Source organism: Zeus faber (genome assembly GCF_960531495.2).
Source record: "Zeus faber genome assembly, chromosome: 20".
Lineage (NCBI taxonomy): Eukaryota > Metazoa > Chordata > Actinopteri > Zeiformes > Zeidae > Zeus > Zeus faber.
Genome location: NC_137207.1, coordinates 26,937,916 through 26,960,533, shown reverse-complemented (window position 1 = coordinate 26,960,533; position 22,618 = coordinate 26,937,916). Strand labels below are relative to the sequence as shown.

Genomic DNA, 22,618 nt, shown 5'->3' with positions numbered 1-22,618 from the left:
CTGCTTTGGCTTTTTGGTGTTTGACTACTTACATCTCCAAAGCTTTTAATGTGGCAAGACAAGAGATAAAATGACCTTTGGAAATAAAGACTGTAATACAAGCAGTGCTTCCATGTATCGCTTATTCTGGTATTTTACAATACATTAATATGTGTGGTTCATATACAGTGTGTATATACGTGTATATATATAAAATAGAGAGCGTTAAACACTTGTTAAAGGATAGGTTCACTATTTTTCAGCCCACTGTTGAGAGAGGAAGCACTCTGCTGCAGCTGCCTGCCACACTGCACCCAGAGCGTAACACCGTCACTACAGCAGGTTGCCCATGGGAAGCGACACCACCTCCTGTTTCTAGTCTCTCAAACCCTAACCCTAACCCTAACCCTTATCATAGCATGCAGCCAAAAGAGCTGATTTGAGGAAGGGCGAAAGCGTCAACAAAACCCCGAAAACCTGATTAAATGCACAGCTTGTTGCCACGGACAATATTGCAAGTTTCCCATTTTGTAAAAAAGGAAACGTGATGGTTTCCAAGGCTTGAACCTTTGCTCCATCCGCTGCTCCATCCACTGCATTCAAGCAGCAAACGCAGCCGCGGAGCGGTAGATTCCCCTGAGATGAACACTAGGTTTCTGAGGGCGACCCGGCCCAAGGTGGAGCACCCAGAGTGACGGAAACAGATGAGGTTCATGAAGAGAAGGTGTTTTGAGCTCCTGGGGGTGGAGGAACGCTGCGCGTCGCACTTACAGTGGAGTTGAAGCGCAGGTGACAGATGTTGCACGAGATGATGGGTTTCTTCTTGGGCGGAGCCATGCCGAACGTATGGTTGATCACAGCCTTCTGCACCGGGTCCATCTGGGGCGGGACGGTACCACACACACACACACACACACACACACACACACACACACACACACACACACACACACACACACACACACACACACACCACAATGCAGAGCTTTAAATGAAGCTCCGTCAGTGCCACTAGGGAGGAGCGGAGGAAGTTATTATTGTGGTAATCATGGAGAGTTTTGCATATTCATCAGTTTGTGTCACAATGTGGGCTCATGAATCCTACATCCAATGTGAAACGATCCAACAGCGGTTTCCCAGTTCTGTCACTGGACAACACGGGAACGGGAACGCCAACGCCGGCGCAGAAGAGACGCCTCAAATGTTTCCAACGGCGCCGCGGTGAGAAACCTAAGTCTGAATGTCGCTGCGGTTGTTTGCTCGGACTTCACAACCGCCTTGGGACCTCTGCCTGATTGGACCCCTGCTGGGTTTAATGCAGGCGGGAAGGTGACGAGTCGCACGGCCGCATTCCTTCCGTTGAGTTGAGAATGGACAGAACCAGGGATGCACCGATTCACCGGCCGTACAGCGGCGTCGGCCCATATTTGCCGCGCCGACTGCAGCGCTCCGAGCTGGAAGCGATGCTGCATTCAGGGAACCTCGGAAAAACATCGGCATCGACCAAATTGTCATTTTATACATCTGAGTTTCACCAACGGTGCATCCCTGGACAGAACTACGTGGATGGAATTCTCACCACAATCGTTTTGTTCAGCCCAAATTATTGACTCAAAATATTTATTAACTTCTGTCAAACTCAGTGATTTTTTAGTATCAGTCACATTCAATATCAACGCCTTGATTCCCGAATCCCGATAAATGTATGCAAGCAGTGCGCTGCGGTCCAACCGGGCGCCTCGGATCAATCACGTGCGTGCGCCACCTCACCGTGTTGAAGTTGGGGAACAGGTGGAGCGGCGAGGAGCCGTTGACCCTGAGGGGCAGGAAGTGCTTGAGCTCCAGGCGGGGGTGCGTCTGGGGCGGCAGGGGGCGCCCCGGCAGGGACAGGGAGGCCAGCAGGGGGTGGGCCCGGCCCTGGGACAGAAGGCCCTGGGACAGAGCGCCTGCAGCGTGGGAGAGAAAGAGGCTTTAGACAAACAGAACCCACGCGACCGCGTGTTCCCGTCTCCAAGCGAAGACGCAGTGACGGAGCTCCGCCCGGCGACGGAGCCCCCTCCGGCGGCGGGACCTGGGCTCCGGTGCACTGGAATGTTCCAACTGTCATGTTTTTGGGGGGTTTCCACCTTCCCCTCAACGGAGAGTCGGGTGCGGACGTCCCGTTTTGGGAGGCGGGAACCCCAGCGGCCAATGGCGGCAGCCGTGGAATTACCGAATTGGCAGGAACGTCTGGAGAAAGCATTTTTGGGTGGAGCCGCGGCGCATGGCTTCAAACGCACGCCGACCCGCCCCCCTCTCACCGCGCCAGGAGGCGCAGGCTCAGGGCGCAGGAAATTCCTCCAGGCAGTCGTTAAGAGGATGGAGGTTGGAAGTCTGACGATGATCCACCCGGAGTCAAGTGACGGTGGTGGAACTCCGGGTGGATCACCAGAACAGGGCACCGTGCACTTTTCAGCCATTTATTTCTCTTCTTTTTCGCTTCAGAGACAGAAATGAAGACTCCGTTGCTCCTTGTCATTTTGTTTTTATTTCTGTTTTTATTATTAATTTGAATGAAGTGCAGGCTGCTTTCCCAGCAACTGGGTTTGGAGTCTTATGGAATGGCAGCGGGGGGGATTTTGCATTAACGCAAAAAAGCCTCGCTGTCGTGAAACATGATTCAGACGGATCTATCGTCTACGGCGAGTCACGGTCCCGATGAGGTGCTTGAAAATGCTTTTTGTGGAAGGGCCGCGGCGCTGAGAGCCAAACGGATTCGGACGCCGTGAAGCGCGGGAGGCAAAAAACGGGGAAAACAAAAGAGAGAGAGAGGAGGCGGCACCACAGAGCGGCCGTGTCTGTTGGCACTCCAGTGGGTGGAGGTGCTTAATCTGTCTGTCAGCGTGACTTTTAGGGACGCCGCCTGCTCCTCCACACGAACCCGAAATTGATCTCATTCATCTCCCACGCAGCGAGGCGGCAAAACAGCAGCCGAGCGAGACCTTTCATTTACCGCCTTTTTTCTTTTCTTTCTCCTCCTGCGGCGAACAAAGTTCGCCCCAGTGAAGCTGTGATTCGTACACCGCGGAGCAGCTTGTGACGGCCATTTTAAAATCGCCTTGACCGCGGGCACCGCCGCTCGGTGCATTCCGGCGGAGCGGCCCTCGCGGGCGGACCCTCCTCCGCCGACGGCGAGGGCGGAGGCCGCGCCGGCCATCTTGGCTCCCAGCGAGGGGGCACGGCGCGGGGGAGGAGGCCTCATCTTCGTTATTCTCATGATTAGTCTTTTGGTGACTCAACGTCACGGCGACGGCGGAGGGAGGGGAAGGGCTTCGGAGGGGGGGGGGGGACACAGGGCGAGGCGGGGAGTGGGAGGAGCTGGCTGACGGAGGCACCGCCCGTTTGGGTTTATTTCACAGCTGACCCCCGGCCCAGCACGGCTCCCTCCCGAACACCACCAGATACAGCACACCCCCGGTTCTCCCATCTCACTCATCTGAACGTGGTTGACGCTTGTATGTGGTTGACGCTTGTATGTGGTTGACGCTTGTATGTGGTTGACGCTTGTATGTGGTTGAAGCTTGTATGTGGTTGACGCTTGTATGTGGTTGAAGCTTGTATGTGGTTGAAGCTTGTATGTGGTTGAAGCTTGTATGTGGTTGAAGCTTGTATGTGGTTGAAGCTTGTATGTGGTTGACGCTTGTATGTGGTTGATGCTTGTATGTGGTTGAAGCTTGTATGTGGTTGACGCTTGTATGTGGTTGAAGCTTGTATGTGGTTGAAGCTTGTATGTGGTTGACGCTTGTATGTGGTTGATGCTTGTATGTGGTTGAAGCTTGTATGTGGTTGACGCTTGTATGTGGTTGAAGCTTGTATGTGGTTGAAGCTTGTATGTGGTTGACGCTTGTATGTGGTTGAAGCTTGTATGTGGTTGACGCTTGTATGTGATTGAAGCTTGTATGTGGTTGACGCTTGTATGTGGTTGACCGCTTGTATGTGGTTGACCGCTTGTATGTGGTTGATGCTTGTATGTGGTTGAAGCTTGTATGTGGTTGACGCTTGTATGTGGTTGAAGCTTGTATGTGGTTGACGCTTGTATGTGGTTGAAGCTTGTATGTGGTTGACCGCTTGTATGTTTTGCCTTTTCTTGATCCAAAGCCAGTTATTATTTTTTCTTCACACAAGAATGCATTGATCCCGGTGGTTGTGTTGTTTTTTTTTTAAATTCATAACCGCTCCTTTTTAACGTCGTGCAGCCAGAAAAAAAAATAAGAAAAATGGTTGAAAAGCGATGGATGTATATTTCTATGTCCAGAGGCCACGTCGGTGACGTGGTGGCGCTGCTTCACCACGCGCCCGCACCCGCGCCCCCCGCTCCTCCCGTCTGGCAGTCTTCCTCCGGTTTTGCATTTTTCCATTTTTCTGGAGCCCTGCTCAGACATGTGGCTCCTTTCTGGTTTGGAAAGTCATCAACACATAAACACAATTAAAACAGCAGCCAGGGAGCAAAGTTAAGGCTGAATGAAACCTCTCTGCTGCCATGTGTCCTCCTGGTTGGAAACAACAAAAACAAAGATGCTGTCAAGCTGCTTGACATAATAAATGACACAGTAAACCGTATGTATTATGAATAAAAACTGCAATATATATTTTGAATAAAAAAACAAACAAACATTAAGTCTGCCTGTCCAGAGTCCATGCATCCATGCATCCCTCCGCCGCGGTGACCGGAGCCTCCGCCAAAATTTGGTCTGAAGAAAATAAATAAATAATGTCCCTTTAATTTTTATTCCAGCCTGCGAAACGAGAACCAGAGATAATAAGCAGATGCCTTCGGTGGACGATGCCGTTTCGTCAATTACGAAAGTGCCGATCGGTGCTTTTTAAAACGGGGGGGGGGGGGGGGGGGGGGCGAGCTGTGGAGCGGTTGTTGTCTCTTATTCAAGTGACGAAGGCGAGGAAAACGCCTGCCGAGCCAAGTGAGGGCCCCATCTCCCCGACGGCAGAGAGGGCCCCGCCCCGTCTTTAAATAAATTCATCTTCATTGTCACATATCCATTTACGCCCCCCCCCACTCCCTGGCAACAGGCGAATTCTTCCTCTTGCCGTCACCGTCTGTCCAGGCTCAGCTGGCGGAGCCACAAATGGAGCGAGAATTTCTACCTGCGGGGCGGCGGCCGGCCCAGACCGGGCTCCCCGCGGTAATCTGTTCTAGTTGCAACTCGACTGCTGCGGGGCCCATTTTCACGGCGGGGATCCTGAGCTGCAGCCAAATTGGTTCAAGGTGAAAATCCGGGGCTGGTGCGGTGGGGTCGGTGACAAAGGCGCCGCAGAGTTGTTGTTTGCTTTGCCGCCGCGCGCTGGCAAGGGGGCTGACGGGAACGAACCGGCGTTGGAGGAGGCTTTAAGAATTCAATGGAAATTACATTTAAATGTTTTGTTTTTTTTTCCCCGCACGGCCGCTGAACGCTTTGCTGTGGAGAAAGGCGGCGCTCAGCCTCAGCTTCACACCGTGCTTACATGCAAATACAAGCAGGGCAGAAAACAAACAAACTGTAAAATCTGGTCAACCAGATCACTCACGTCAACACGTGAAAACATCAGTTTGTCAAAATGTCGAGCGAGAACAGTTTCTTTTTCACATTTTCACATTTTGACCCCCTTGGTCACGTACATCCGCATCCTCTGCCTCCACACTCCCTCACCGTCCCGGTAGCAACCCCTTGGCTGCGGTAAAGCGTTCGGTTCGGCTCCAGCGTCCCGCAGCTTGGTATATTTGGTGCGCTCAACCCGAGAGGAAGCGTCGGCGCGCGCAGAGGCAGGGCAGCGTGCACATGCACAGGCGTGCAGAACTCATCAGCGGGGAGACGGGGAGCAGAAGGCATTATCAGCGCTGGCCACGCGTCGCTGCGAGGCCCTCCACGTCCGCGGGCCGCCGCACGTCTGCATCAAGCTCATTAGAAATAAACGGCCGCCATCTGCCCGGGCGGAGATAAGCCCGAGCCTAATCAGAGCGCGCCGAATGCCACGCCGCAGATGTGCCGTGAACACATATTGATATTTTAAATCCGGCTGCGGCATTAAACACCCCGAGTACTTTGCAATTAGCAGCATTCAGAGCGATGCCCTTCCGCAGGCGGCGGCGGCGGCTGAGTGGCGCATGGAGGGTGTCTCGATGATCCTCCGCCGCGGGGGGAGAAAATCAGCGGCGCTCGCGACGAGCCAGGTGATAAACGACGGAGGCCATTGAGAAGGTGGAGATCGTGGGGGGCCCGGGGCCGGGGAGGCAGGGGCGTCTTCCGGGACCCAACCTCCGAGAGCCGAGGGACGGGGGAGCCGCGTCGCATGCCTCCGAAACCGGACCAACTTCTCTCAAACGACCACTCGTTTGAGAGAAAGCATCAGCGAGGATCGTTTTCTGGAGGAATAATCGTGATCCTTCAGTATCTTGTTCTCGGCTGATGACTCATTGAGTATTATATTTATTCAAATGTTTTTTTGTTTTTTTTATTACGCTAATACCTTTAACTGCCTGTCTGTATAAAATACGCTCAACACAGAAACGTGTCCGGCCGTGTGTGTTCTACGCCTACGTGAAATATGGTGAAGGTTGAGATTCGCCGTCTAGATTTTCCGGCGTCCCTCAGTCAATGTATATTTTAGCAGTTTTAGTTCGTCTTTCATTTGTTTTGCGCTTTGTTTCCTATCAGGCGGCTGAGGGTGACGGCACAGTATTTTTTATCCAAGCCGCCTCTTCGTTTAAGCACAAAAAATGTCAATCGGTTCAGGTGATTTTACATCTGCATGTGTGTGTGTGTGTGTGTGTGTGTGTGTGTGTGTGTGTGTGCGTGTGTGCGGGGGGGCATGGAGACAGAGTTAAAAAAAAAATTAAAAATTAAACGAACCCACGATTTATATTGGAGCGATTTTCATCAGATTTTCAGCAGCTTCTGAACGTAACCAGATTTTGAAGTAAGCCCGTGGCGAGCTGGATCACTATCTGCCTCCTCCCGTCTGCTGACGTAGGAGGCAAAAAGGCGTTTGTTTATTTGGATGGAGCGAGCATGGTGCGGTAACACAGAACCTGCAGAAACGAGCGCGGCGGCGCGCGCGGGGCGTCCACAAAACACGACGCGCGGTTGTGTTGTGTCATTCGAAGAGCGGCTTCTGTCCGTTCCTGCACCGGGACGGGCGCCGGCTCCCGGAGCCCGAAGGGGAGGGGGGAGAAGACGAGCGACCCCGGGCTCCTCCTGACGTTCCTGGCGACGAGCGGCCGCACAGCTCTGCTCTGCTCCCAAAACGACGGCGCCGCAGCGGGCGGGACCGCAGGGGAACGGCGATGTGGGGGGGGGACGGAGCGGTGCAGGTCAACTCCACCCGCCCACCCGCACGTTTTCAGCGTCGGGTCCGAACCCTCAAAATGAGCACGTTGGCCACTGTGTGCCTTTTCGATAAGGGATAAATTATAAAAAACCTGTCGCCACTTTGAAACAGAAGCAGTGACGTGTTTTAGCTCAGATTTGAACATCAAGAACTCTGGATTTATAATGTTTTTTATCAAAGAAGTAGATAATACAACGAACCCTCTGCTCACCTCTGGGGGGGAATTCAGGTGCTACGGCAGCAACAGTGGACAGAACAGTGCAAGTAATAAAAGAGATCAAAATAAAAAGGAAATCAAATCAGATAAATTGCATGTAGACACACACAAAGTTGACAGGGAAGAGAACTTGTGCAGCAACTTTTCTGACTTGCGAGTAAATAAATATAGTAAACAGTGCAAAGTAATAATATGTAATAATAGTACTAGTAGTAGAAATATACTGTATATCCTATGTATAGTTTGGTAAGATAGCAGTCTAGTAGTGATAATGATGTCATTGTAATCAAAATAACAGTAATAAACATAAACAAAGTCGATGTTGATACTTGATTAAATCGATTTTAATCAGAGGAGCCGAATCAGAGGCATTTGGGATGGTATCTTGAAGATCTTGAATCTTGAATCTTGAAATCTTGGTATGAGCTTAAAGACGGTTACGTTTAAGTAAATACGGTTATAAATAGTGATGCTTGGTACTAGCTTAGAGATGTCTGAAGCAGCGCTATGTAGCTTCTGGTATTTGGGATTTGGCGCCCGCGACACTTTGAGTGCAATTGCACTTTTGCACCACCGTGGTAAAACTTGGTCCGGTGTCGGGAAAGAGTTTATTTAACCGGACAAACCTGAACCTCACGGGTCACGTTTCAACAACAGTCTGTGTTACTAACGCAGATACTGTGTACATCCAGGTCACAGAGCACCTGCAGGACCTCACCGCGAGCCCCCTGCGGTCCACGGCTCCCGGAGCCCCCGTCCCCCGGAGTCCCCGCCCTCCGGAGCCCCTCTCCTCCGTCCCCCGGAGCCGTGGGGGAGAGAGAGCTCTGGTGCTGCCGCCGGTGTAGGCACCAGATGTGCTGGCACCGGCCCGTCTCATCTGCGCCGTCGGGGAGGTGGAGCAGCTACGTTTTGCATGAGCATTATTACCGGACGTTTGGAGGTGGCGCCGCGGGGCGGGAGGCGCTTTTGCTGCGGTCTCCGACCCGAACACAGAAGCGACCGAGCAGGAAGACGCGTCCTGAGGGGGGATGGCAGAGGTGCTGGTCTCCATCAGTGCACCGTCACAATGATTGTGAAGCTGTTGTTTTCAGGTGGAGAAGTCACATCGGGTTGCTTTAAATTGAGGTCTGAGGTGAGAGACGGTGACGTTTAAGCATCAGATGATAGAGCCTTCAGTTAATGTGTGGTTTAGGTGTGGTTTAGGTGGTGTTAATCCCAGATTTATGGAATCACCAATGTAGGGAGAAATTCATCCAGAATTCTGTGTGAAGTCAACTGCACCTTGGACGTGATTTAAAGTCTATTTTTATTAATCAATAAAAAGTCATTCAGCTCAACCCAAACATAAGTAGGTTTATAAAATAAAACACATTCAAACAGCATTGACAAAAGGTCCAGGCCTCCGCCTGCGCTGACTGACTGGAGGCTGAATTCAACTCCGTCTCCTTGTCTGTGATTACAGTGTTTTGCGGGGCCCTCGTTGGGTGTCATGGCAACATCGATGTGTTTGCTTTCTGCAGCGGAGCAGCGACGGCTTCTGCTGCGAGCGAAAGGCTTCTGCCCGGGTTGAGGATACAGCTGGGAGGTTATACAGTTATACAGTTATACTGCATATAAAGTACACTTATACTACATATAATGTAGAGTTATACTTCATATAATGTAGAGTCTTACTACATATAATGTGCACTTATACTATATATAATGCACAGTTAAACTACATATAATGTAGAGTTATATTACATATAATGTAGAGTTATACTTCATATAATGTAGAGTTATACTACATATAATGTAGAGTTATACTTCATATAATGTACATTTAAACTACATATAATGTAGAGTTATACTACATATAATGTACACTTATACTATATATAATGTACAGTTAAACTACATATAATGTAGAGTTATACTACATATAATGTACACATACTATATATAATGTACAGTTAAACTACATATAATGTAGAGTTATACTATCTAAAATGTAGTTATTTGACATATAATGTAGTTATACTATATATAATGTACAGTTATACTATATATAATGTAGTTATACTACATATAATGTAGAGTTGAATCAGTGGTCCCATCCTGCTTCAAGAGGTCCACCGTCGTGCCTGTCCCGAAGATCGCCTCTCCAACCTGCCTGAATGACTACCGTCCGGTGGCCCTCACCTCGGTGGTCACGAAGTGTTTCGAGAGGCTGATTAAGGATTACATCTGCGCCTCCCTCCCCCGCACCTTGGACCCGTTGCAGTTCGCGTACCGGCAGAACAGATCCACGGATGACGCGGTCTCTCAGGTACTGCACACCACGCTCACGCACCTGGATGGCCAGAAGGGGGCCTATGTGAGAATGCTGTTCATTGATTATAGTTCAGCTTTCAACACCATCGTCCCCACCAGACTGGCTGTCAAGTTGTTGGAGCTAGGATTGAATGCTCCGCTGTGCACCTGGATCCTGGACTTCCTCACAGGCCGCCCCCAGGTGGTCAAGGTGGGGAAGTACATGTCAAGCTCCCTCACCCTGAATACAGGATCCCCCCAGGGCTGCGTCCTCAGCCCCCTACTGTACTCCCTGTACACACATGACTGTGTGGCCAGGTCCAGCTCCAACACCATCATCAAGTTTGCTGACGACACCGTGGTCGTGGGCCTGATCACCGACTGCGATGAGAAGGCCTACCGCGAGGAGGTGGCTGACCTGTCACTCTGGTGCCAGGACAACAGCCTCCACCTGAACGTCAGCAAAACCAAGGAGCTGATTGTGGACTTTAGGCGTGGATCACAATCGAGGACGCACGCGCCGTTGTGGATTAATGGGACTTCTGTCGATAGGGTGAGCAGCTTCAGATATCTGGGAGTCCACATCACAGAGGACTTAACATGGACTGTTCACACAGACACTCTGGTGAGAAAGGCGAGGCAGCGTCTCTACCACCTCAGGCAGCTGAGGAAATTCCGGGTCTCGGTGAGGATCCTCAAGTCCTTCTACTCTGGAGCAGTGGAGAGCATCCTGACAGGCAACATCACTGCCTGGTTTGGGAACTGTACTGCCCAGGACAGGCGGGCCCTGCAGAGGGTGGTGCGTTCAGCTGAACGTACCACTGGAACTACCCTCCCCCCCTTGCAGGAGTTATACACCAGGAGGTGTAGTAGCAGAGCCCGTAGGATCATGAAGGATCCTCATCACCCCAACAACGGACTGTTTCAGCTGCTGCGGTCAGGCAAGCGCCTCCGCAGTCACGCAGCGAGAACAGAGAGACTGAGACGGAGTTTCTTCCCTCAAGCCATCAGAACTGTCAACGCTGACCTCACCAGGGGTCCTAACTGAGCCATGCACTAGGCTCCACTACCTACTGTACTGTATGTAGCATACTGTACCGCATACTGTATCACTGTTCAGGGTTGTTCGTGATGCCGTATTGCTGCGCCGTACTGTTGTATACTGTGCTGTATTATCCCAAACACTACCTCACACTATTCACATTCACATGCCACTTTAATTCACATGCCACTTTAAATGCACATATCTGTATATACATAGGCATATTCCTTCAACCTATTCCATTTTATTTCAATTTATTTTTTATTGTATTTTATTCTATATATTTTTTATCTTATTCTATAAGTATTCCACTTACTGTATTACGTTTTAGGAGTCAGTTAGTCGGTCTATTAGAAAGGAATTTTCTACTTTTTATTTTATTTTATTTTTGTACTTTTTCCTAGGACTTCTTGTGTGCTATCACCGGGTGCGTTGCATTACATTTCACTGCATATATGTATGGAAGTATGTATATGTATGTGACAAATAAAAATCTTGAATCTTGAATCTTGAATCTTGAGTTATACTATATATAATGTACAGTTATACTATATATGATGTACAGTTATACTATATATAATGTAGCTATACTACATATAATGTACACTTATACTATATATAATGTGCACTTATACTATATATAATGTACATTTAAACTACATATAATGTAGAGTTATACTATTTATAATGTACAGTTATACTATATATAATGTACAGTTATACTATATATGATGTACAGTAATACTATATATAATGTAGCTATACTACATATAATGTACACTTATACTATATATAATGTGCACTTATACTATATATAATGTACATTTAAACTACATATAATGTACACTTATACTATATATAATGTCAGTTAAACTACATATAATGTAGAGTTATACTATATATAATGTACAGTTATACTATATATAATGTAGTTATACTACATATAATGTAGAGTTATACTATATATAATGTACAGTTATACTATATATGATGTAGAGTTATATTACATATAATGTAGAGTTATACTATATATAATGTACAGTTATACTATATATAATGTAGTTATACTACATATAATGTAGAGTTATACTATATATAATGTACAGTTATACTATATATGATGGACAGTTATACTATATATAATGTAGTTATACTACATATAATGTAGAGTTATACTATATATAATGTAGAGTTATATTACATATAATGTAGAGTTATACTATATATAATGTACAGTTATACTATATATTATGTAGTTATACTACATATAATGTAGAGTTATACTATATATAATGTACAGTTATACTATATATGATGTGGAGTTATATTACATATAATGTAGAGTTATACTATATATAATGTACAGTTATACTATATATGATGGACAGTTATACTATATATAATGTAGTTATACTACATATAATGTAGAGTTATACTATATATAATGTAGAGTTATATTACATATAATGTAGAGTTATACTATATATAATGTACAGTTATACTATATATAATGTAGTTATACTACATATAATGTAGAGTTATACTATATATAATGTACAGTTATACTATATATGATGGACAGTTATACTATATATAATGTAGTTATACTACATATAATGTAGAGTTATACTATATATAATGTAGAGTTATATTACATATAATGTAGAGTTATACTGTATATAATGTACAGTTATACTATATATTATGTAGTTATACTACATATAATGTAGAGTTATACTATATATAATGTAGAGTTATACTATATATGATGTACAGTTATACTATATATGATGTACAGTTATACTATATAAAATGTAGTTATACTACATATAATGTAGAGTTATACTATATATAATGTGCAGTTATACTATATAAAATGTACAGTTATACTATATATAATGTGGAGTCATACTATATATAATGTAGAGTTATACTATATAAAATGTACAGTTATACTATATATAATGTAGAGTTATACTATATAAAATGTACAGTTATACTATATATAATGTAGAGTTATACTATACAGTATAAAATGTACAGTTATACTATATATAATGTAGAGTTATACTATATATAATGTAGAGTTATACTATATATAATGTACAGTTATACTATACAGTATATCATGTAGAGTTATATTATATATAATGCAGAGTTATACAGTATATAACGTAGAGTTATACCATGCAGTATATAATGTAGAGTTATACTACACAGTATATAATGTAGAGTTATACTATATACAATGTAGAGTTATACAGTATATAATGTAGAGTTATACAGTATATAATGTAGAGTTATACTATATACAATGTAGAGTTATACAGTATATCATGTAGTTATACAGTATATCATGTAGAGTTATACTATATACAATGTAGAGTTATACAGTATATCATGTAGTTATAAAGTATATCATGTAGTTATACAGTATATCATGTACAGTTATACTATATACAATGTAGAGTTATACAGTATATCATGTACAGTTATACCACACAGTATATAATGTAGTTACATGGTGTCTGCAAGGCTGCAGTGAATAAATGCTGCTTTTCTTAACTTCATTTGTTGCATTCGATGCCTCCACCTGCTCACTCATAACATCCACTTTAACTAATGACTAATGACAGGTGTTTTCATGTCCAGCACACGTCCAGCACACGTCCAGCAGACGCCCAGCACACGCCCAGCACACGTCCAGCACACGCTCAGCACACGCCCAGCACACGTCCAGCACACGCCCAGCACACGCCCAGCACACGTCCAGCACACGTCCAGCACACGTCCAGCACACGTCCAGCACACGCCCAGCACACGCCCAGCACACGTCCAGCACACGTCCAGCACACGCCCAGCACACGTCCAGCACACGCCCAGCACACGTCCAGCACACGCCCAGCACACGTCCAGCACACGCCCAGCACACGTCCAGCACACGCCCAGCACACGTCCAGCACACGTCCAGCACACGCCCAGCACACGTCCAGCACACGCCCAGCACACGTCCAGCACACGCCCAGCACACGTCCAGCACACGCCCAGCACACGTCCAGCACACGCCCAGCACACGTCCAGCACACGCCCAGCACACGCCCAGCACACGTCCAGCACACGCCCAGCACACGCCCAGCACACGTCCAGCACACGTCCAGCACACGTCCAGCACACGCCCAGCACACGCCCAGCACACGTCCAGCACACGTCCAGCACACGCCCAGCACACGCCCAGCACACGCCCAGCACACGTCCAGCACACGCCCAGCACACGCCCAGCACACGCCCAGCACACGTCCAGCACACGCCCAGCACACGCCCAGCACACGTCCAGCACACGCCCAGCACACGTCCAGCACACGCCCAGCACACGTCCAGCACACGCCCAGCACACGCCCAGCACACGCCCAGCACACGTCCAGCACACGCCCAGCACACGTCCAGCACACGTCCAGCACACGTCCAGCACACGCCCAGCACACGTCCAGCACACGTCCAGCACACGTCCAGCACACGTCTTGTTGTCGTCTGCTCTACCTGTACGTCTCATCTCTCACCGCAAAACAAACTGATAAATAACAACAAACAAGAGAGAGAGAGAGAGAGACAGGGAGAGGGAGGGAGAGAGAGACAGGGAGAGAGAGAGAGAGAGAGAGACAGGGAGAGAGAGAGAGAGAGAGAGGGAGGGAGAGAGAGACAGGTAGAGAGAGAGAGAGACGTGGCTGAGTAAACTGATAAAATCAGGGTTCTTGCTGTCATCACAACATGAAATCAGGTTCCTTTTTAAAGCACAATTCTTTTTATTTCCATTTTTTTTGATTTTGAACACAAAACAAATCAAACAAATAAAGGCAGGGATCTCTGTCTGTCTGTCTGTCTGTCTGTCTGTCTGTCTGTCTGTTTTCTGTCAGAAAAAAAGAACATTCTGGCAAATTCATATTCACAGGTTTTTCAATGATTGCGTTTTTTTTTTTTTTTTTTTTTTTTAAAGCACAAAACGGGGCTATTTTCCTGAGCGACTCCAGCACTCACACTTCTCGGTGGGAAATTCGAGCAACTCCAAGCACCCCAAGGACCTGGGAAGATCCCTGTGAAATAAACCCCCTTGGAAATCCTTAACAGTGGCCTCATCTTGTTTGGGTGGTTGTCAGGAAGTAACAGTCCAACTATCCAGAGGGTGTGTGTGTGTGTGTGTGTGTGTGTGTGTGTGTGTGTGTGTGTGTGTGTGTGTGTGTGTGTGTGTGTGTGTGTGTGTGTGTGTGTGTGTGACAGTATCAATCAGGCTAATCAAGCGCACGCCGTGGCCGCTCTGTGACGGATGGCAGAGAGTGGCAGGGATGGAGCCTGGCGACGGGACGGTAGCAGCGTGTGGAGTGTGGGAAAACAAACGGAGGCAGAGCGTCTGTGACCTCGCACGCTGGCTCCTCCCAGAGACGCCTTGAAGCCCCCCCCCCGGGGTTTGGGGCGACGCTCGTCACCGTCTCTAAATTTGGCCGAGGGTAAATTATGCAGAGCAGAACTAAAGTTGATGACTTTTTGTGTAAATATTTGACATTAGTAATTAAATCCTATATCGGGCAAATATTTTCACCCTTCATGTTTTTTTTTACATCCGCAGAAGCTCCCAGGGACTGAAGGAGCAAAAATAATGAACAAAGAGAGAAAGTAGAGAGTTTAACGTTAAATTCACATTCAGAGGTGAACGGAGCTGAACAAAAAACGTGGACGCTCGTGTTCTTCACAGCGGCAGTGGATAAATGAAGTTCACCGCCGCTTGTTTTGTCACTTGTTAGTTTGCCGTTAGCGAGGATTAAAAAAAACAAACAATGGAGTATCCTGGCGGGGGTGGGGGCGGGGGCGCAGGAAATTATTTCTGCTCCAACAGAGAAAAAGGTTTGAGAACCAATAATTATCACCTACTACTGTAGCACACTGTTCAGTCCTTCAAATCAGTGTGTGAGCCCTTTTAGGATGTCCAAAGCCACACAGTGGTAGTATGCATTGAATACCTTGCATTGAATACCTTGCACCTTGCAGTATTTATTGTTATACCAATGTTGTTATTACACTAATCTCTGTCGCAATGTAGCTGAATGTTATTCTCCCTTGTAAGTCGCTTTGGATAAAAGCGTCTGATAAATGACTAAATGTAAATGTAAATGAATACACTGCAAAAAGTAGCAGCATGACATACTGTGCTGCATCCTGTGAAACATCATGCTACACTATACACTACGCTGTCAGGTCCATCCATCAACGTGTTCTTTTTTCCGTACTTTCTGCATACGCTCCCCCCGATCCGCTCGGGAGCCGCAGATCCCACCTTCAACATTTTGGAGGCGAGGACGCATGGCCACGGGGGGAAGACCGAGAACCCGTGGCGGCGAGGTGAACGGAATCTGTTTGCGCGGGAAAAAGCGGCAGAGTCACGATACGTCATGACGAGGCCTGAACAACCCCTGCGGTGCAGGCCAGGCTTTAGCCTCCGTGTTACCGCCAAGCGCTCCCTGGGGGGGGGGGCGCGCTATGGTCTTATCTAAATTTTATCCTCAACCTCCACCTCATTGCACGCTTGACTTGACGAGCCCCGGCAACCTCTGCCCCCCCGCACGCGCTTTTACCCCGGGAGCCGGGCGGCCGGCACTTTAAAACCCGGCGGCGGCGTAAACCACTCCGCGGCGAAGAGCGGGCGGCGCTGACGCACCAACACCCTCGCCCTCGTGCTCGGCTGCCTCCGACGAGGGGTGTTCCCGCCTCCGGCCGGAAACTGAGTCAGACGTGTCGAGCGGGAAGGTCTGCGCCGGCGGGGAATCGAACCGCGCGGACCGCCCACCGTTGAAAGTTGACGTTGTGATTTGAGGCTTTCACTCACACAGACACATTGATGACAGCTACTATTCTACAGCACCACTACCCTGTACTACCCTGCACCACTCTGTACTACCCTGAACCACCCTGTTCCACGCTGTACCACCCTGTACTACCCTGTACTACCCTCTACCACCCTGTTCCACACTGTATTAACCTGTATCACCCTGTACCACCATGGACTACCCCAGACCACTCTGTACCACACTGTACCACCTGGTACCACACTATACTACTCCCGACTACCAAGTACCACCCCGTACTACCCTGTACTACCCTGTACACCCCGTACCACCCTGTACCACACTGTTCTACCCCGGCTTCCCTGTACCACCCTGTACCACCCTGTACTACCCTGTACTACCCTGTACTACCCTGTACCACTCTGTACCACCCTGTACTACCCTATACAACTCTGTACCACTCTGTACTACCCTGTCCGACCCTTTACCGCCCTGTACTACCCTGTACCACCCTGTACCACCCTGTACCACCCTGGACAACCCTGTACCACCCTGGACAACACTGTACTACTCTGTACCACCCTGTCCGACCCTGTACCGCCCAGTACTACCCTGTACCACCCTGTACCACCCTGTACTACCCTGTACTACCCTGTACCACCCTGTACCACCCTGTACCACCCTGTACCACCCAGGACCACTCTGGACCAGACTATACTACCCCCGTCCACCCTGTACCAGCCTGGTCTACTCCAAAATCAAGCAAACTGTTGGTAACTCAGCCTTGCACATGAGCTACGGTGGCCCTGGCTTCACAGAGCCCGTGTGAGAGGATGTTGTGGGTGGGGGCCCAGTCCAGGCCACCACCCTCAACACCGCATGGCTACTGTGCTGATATGTACTTGTTTGTACTGCAGTCAGCAGATAACAGCCACAGATAACAGTCCTTATTGTGCAGTCAACGTCTGGAAAATGAGATCACGGTGAAGTTGAACTATTAATAATTTTTCTGGGGACCCCCAGGGACCACTTGAAGGACCCTGGGGGGGGGGGGTGCACATTGAGCACCACAGGCCACATTTAAAACTGACAATAAATCACCGTTTATCGTATTTTGAAAAACAGTTCTGGGTCTGGTGTGACGAGGGGGCTTCTCATGTTACATTGGAGAGAACAACACAGGCTCATGCAAAGTGAAGCTGGCGAAGTGAGGGTGTGTGTGTGTGTGTGTGTGTGTGTGTGTGTGTGTGTGAGTGTGTGTGTGTGTGTGTGTGTGTGCGCGTGTGTGTGAGTGTGCGTGCCTGCGTGTGAGTGTGTGTGTGTGAGTGTGTGTGTGCGTGCGTGCGTGCGTGTGTGTGTGTGAGTGTGTGTGTGTGTGCGTGCGTGCCTGTGTGTGAGTGTGTGTGTGTGCGTGTGTGTGAGTGTGTGTGTGTGAGTGAGTGTGTGCATGCCTGTGTGTGTGTGTGTGTGAGTGTGTGTGTGTGTGATTGTGTGTGTGTGTGTCAGTGTGTGTGTGTGTGTGTGTGTATGAGTGTGTGTGTGTGTGTGAGTGTGTGTGTGCCTGTGTGTGAGTGTGTGTGTGTGTGTGTCTGTGTGAGTGTGTGTGTGTGTGTGTGTGTGAGTGAGTGTGTGTGTGTGATTGTGTGTGTGTGTGTGTGTGAGTGTGTGTGTGTGTGTGTGCATGCCTGTGTGTGTGTGAGTGTGTGTGTGTGTGTGTGTGTGTGTGTGTGTGTGTGTGTGTGAGTGTGTGTGTGTGTGTGAGTGTGTGTGTGTGTGTGTGTGTGCATGCCTGTGTGTGTGTGTGTGGGAGAAGAAGGGACAGCTGCTGTTTGGCCACAAGGCAGAACTCCACAGCTATCTGCTCCCCGACTGTTTTCCTTTGATCTGTCTAATCTGCCATTTAAAAGAAGAAAGACTCAACTGCAGCTCCCACACGCACTGCACAGGCTGCACCTATACACTATGTAGAATATATACATGTACATACAGTGTATAGCTGAGACAGACAGATAGACAGACAGACTTAAAACTCAATTTCTATTTTAAATTCATCTTCCCTCATCGACCGCTGGTTTTAAGTATTTAATGATGGACACATTTTCTCCAGCCTTAACTGTGTGTGTGTGTGTGTGTGTGTGTGTGTGTGTGTGTGTCCGTCCGCGTGTGAGCGACCGTGCCCATGAGGGAGGGTTAACGGCGCGAAAGAGCTTTCAACTTAAACGAAAGACAAAAGTGAACCTCAATGTGAATCACCCCAAATCAGCGTGGCCCCCTCAGCTTTCACCCTCCTCCTCGTGGAGGAGGCGCAGGGAAGCGAGGACACGCAAGAGCCGATGGAACCCGAGGAAAGCCAGCTCTCAAACATAAACACACAGCCTGAATCCATGGAAACGCAACACACACACACACACACACACACACACACACACACACACACACACACACACACACACACACCAAGTGTGTATGTATGTACATAGAGTATAGATATATATTTGTTTTTATCTTCTGAAGGTGGTAGTAAAAATAAAAAAGGGAACAAACGACCCCAACTCCCAGCTCCGCCTTTATCTCCGGGCTCCAATTATGGCGTCTAATCAGGGCAGATTTCCCCGGGGAGCGCGAGACATAATTGGCGGCAATCTGCGCGGCGCCATCGGCGGCACGGCGCGACGGCCGGCAAACCGCTCGACGCGTCCGGGGGCGACGGGAGTCGAACGGCGCTTTTTAACGTCGTCAAACGGGGGCCAATCAGAAAGGCAAGCGGGCGGAGCTCATCGATCCGGCGACGCAGACCGCCGACCGGCGCTGCCCCGGGCAACGATGGAGGGGACGTTTTTTTTTTTTGCCGACCGCGGATGAGCGATCACACACGCTGGCAGACGGATGCATCACACGCAAACGCACATCACATCCGTGCAGACAAACCGTCACGAGGTGTTTTCCCAACCGACGTAAACAAAGAAGGTAAACAAGGTGTCTCACCTAGAAGCATCTCCACGCGCCGGCCTGCTTTGAGCCTACTCTCACAGCAGGGTGCCCATCCCAGAAGTTGTTCAAAAACAAGCAAAGTGATCCTGGAGGAGGCAGAGCTGAGGGGAGAGCGAGAGGGTCTCCTCACCGTGGCCGTCCCCCTCCCTCCCTCTCCCTCTCTCTCCCTCCCTCTCCCTCCCTCTCTCTCTCTCTCTCGCGCTCTCTCTCTCTCTGCTTTCCTCAGTCAAGTGCTGCGTTGGTTTTCTCTCAGTCAATGACACATCTCGCCTGTAATCCAATTTGCCGGAGCCAAAGGATGATACACGTGCGCCTCAATTAAAAGCTCCACGCTCCGCTGGTCGCCGCTCCGTTAGACGGAAGTAAAGAGAGAAAGAAAGAGGGGGGGGAAAGTAACGAGCGAGCGAGAACATAGAGAGAGAGAGAGAGAGAGAGAGAGAGAGACGGAAAGGCAGAGTGAACGACAGGCTGAGAGAGCGTGGCGGCGGTGGAGTCAGAGAGAGGGTGAGAGAGGTGGAGGGAGGTAGAGACAGAGGTGGAGGGACTCGGAGAAAGACAGACTCAGACAGCAGCAGAGATGGGGAGAGAGAGAGAGAGGGGGGGGGGGGGATTAGAGAGAGGGAGAGAGGGGGGGGTTAGAGCGATGGCTAGAGCGAGAGAGGTAGAGGGAGAAAGAGAGTGAGGGAGACGGAGAAAGAGAGACAGGTAGAGGGACAAGGAGAAACACAGACAGATACTCAGAAAGAGACAGAGAGAGAGAGAGAGAGAGAGAGAGAGCCAGCAAACCTGCTATTACACTGTCAACAGCCTCTCCTCCCTCTCTGGATCTGTCGCTCTCTCTCTCTCTCGTGTTCACGCCCACGTCTTCATCCAGGACATTGTGATATATTTACTTCCTGGAATGTTCCCGTTGACCTGGCCCTCCCCTCATCCTTTTTTTTTTCTGGGGGGGGGGGTTCACCTGTTGGCTTGTTTATTCCTGCAGCCACGCCCGAATAACACCGTCAAAAGATGGACCGTCAAGTGCGACCCGCGCCCCACGTCCGGAAAGCAGGCACGGAGGGTCCGGAGACGGCATTTTAAACCTGGTGACGGAGCCGCCCCAGGAGACGGCCGCCATCCGCCTTGCTCCTCCCAGCCTTTTTATTTTACATTTCATCGTTTAATACCTGTTAAAACTCCCAGAATGCTTTATTTTTATCATCCCCCCGAGCTCTGTGAGCCAATGGCGTTGGAGCGTGGCTGCCGGGTTCCGTCGCATTCACTCTGTAGCTTTCGCCGATTTCACCTCAGCAGTCCAGCAAAGTCGGTTTCACGTTTGAGGCGAGAAATAATAAATCCAGCTGCCGAGTCGTCATCATATCAGCTCCACGCCGCCTGCTATAAAAGTGTAAAAACAGTGTTTTTATTGGTTTTGTTTGGAGGAACGCACAGCGGATGGGAAGGAGCGGATGACCATATAAGGAAATCCAGCTGACGTCAGCTCGTGCAGAGAGTAGAAGAAAACCTTTGAAACGAAGCGTTCAGAGTGTTTTGTTCACAGACTTTCTCCTTAGTTGACCTCATTATCTGGCACTTTGGCCTGATTTGAACATCCCACATTATAACATTATATACGTGACAGAGAGTCAGAATAAGTCTCCTTTAATAATGAACTTTAAATGAATAGGGGCAAATTCACAAAGGGATCGCGCGGCTCTTGCAGCTGCTAAACCGAAAAAGCGAGCGTCTAATTCTCAAGGCAGCACAAACGGTGAAATGCACCGCTAACTGCACTGCCACGCAATTAGCATCACGGTGCGCTGGTGCTATTTGCACATATTTAAATGAGGTATTATGCATAGATTTCTTGCAAAATTGGCCCATTTCTATGCAAATGAGCCTCGTTGCAAATAGCATCCAATTCACAAATACCGGTTCTAATGGACACACGGCGTCAGTGTGACGCTGTTACCGTCTGCAGAGCTGGTGCAACCGAAGCACATTTATAAGGAGTGTCACACCCAGACATTCCAGTGATCCCTCAATAATATTTGACATTATTATTATAATTATTATTACTGCCACAGCGTCCGTAGGAACATGCAGCATGGTTTCCAAACACACTCCAAAGGCAACTTGCTGAAACTTTGAATAATCTTTTGTAGAAAAAAGGTGATACAAACGTTGACAAAAGCGGTTCCATATTTATTATTAAGCTTGTTATTACTACTATTAATTATTACTAAAAGTTATAGGGAATAGCGATAAAGTGGTCAGAATTGGCTTTGAACCACAGATGGCATCGAACCTCAAGCCCATGGACAGCTCCCAGATTTACTCATACAATTTCAACGTTTTGTACTAGTCACTGCACAAAAACCTAAAAATACAAAGTCAAACCTGGGCCCCCCCACCCCCTGTCACCCCCTTAACGTGATTCCATTTATTGTGATTTGGTTCCTGCTGATGTTCATCACTATCAGAGATTTCCACCTCTGCTTTTTGGTTTCGCTCATGAAGTGTGCGTTTGCTGCCTCTTTCTTGCCCTCTCGTCAACATTTTGTTGACATTTGTGGAAGGCTTATTATATTTAACGTCAGCTTTATTGTTGCTTTATTGAGCTTCTTCCTCCTCCTCTTTATTTCTCCCCTTTTTTTTCTGTTATTTTCTAATTCCATGTTTTCTCCTGTCCATCCCTCTTCCTTTCTTTCACACTGACTTTGTGATTTTAAATTAAATGTATATTTTATCTCATGTTTTCTACTTGTAAAGCGTCTTTGAACAGTGCTATACAAAATGCATGTATTATTATTATTATTATTATTATTATTATTATTATTATTATTATTGTACATCATCTTTTCTATCTTAAGTTCATCCCTCTGCTTCAGTGTTTATTTCACAAGTTATTGTATAAAACCT

At 48.1% G+C, this 22,618-nt stretch overlaps 1 protein-coding gene across 1 annotated transcript in view; it reads right to left on the bottom strand.

The window, feature by feature from the left end:
* The window catches only part of LOC307245720 (zinc finger protein 385C-like), an 87,931-nt gene that overhangs the window by 13,983 nt on the left and 51,330 nt on the right, over nucleotides 1-22,618 (bottom strand). The window contains exons 3-4 of the mRNA XM_080021370.1: nucleotides 1,750-1,925; nucleotides 751-858 (exon numbers count right to left, since the gene is read on the bottom strand). Of these exons, the coding sequence (XP_079877496.1) occupies nucleotides 751-858; nucleotides 1,750-1,925 (284 nt within the window). The remainder of the gene's footprint in view (nucleotides 1-750; nucleotides 859-1,749; nucleotides 1,926-22,618) is intronic.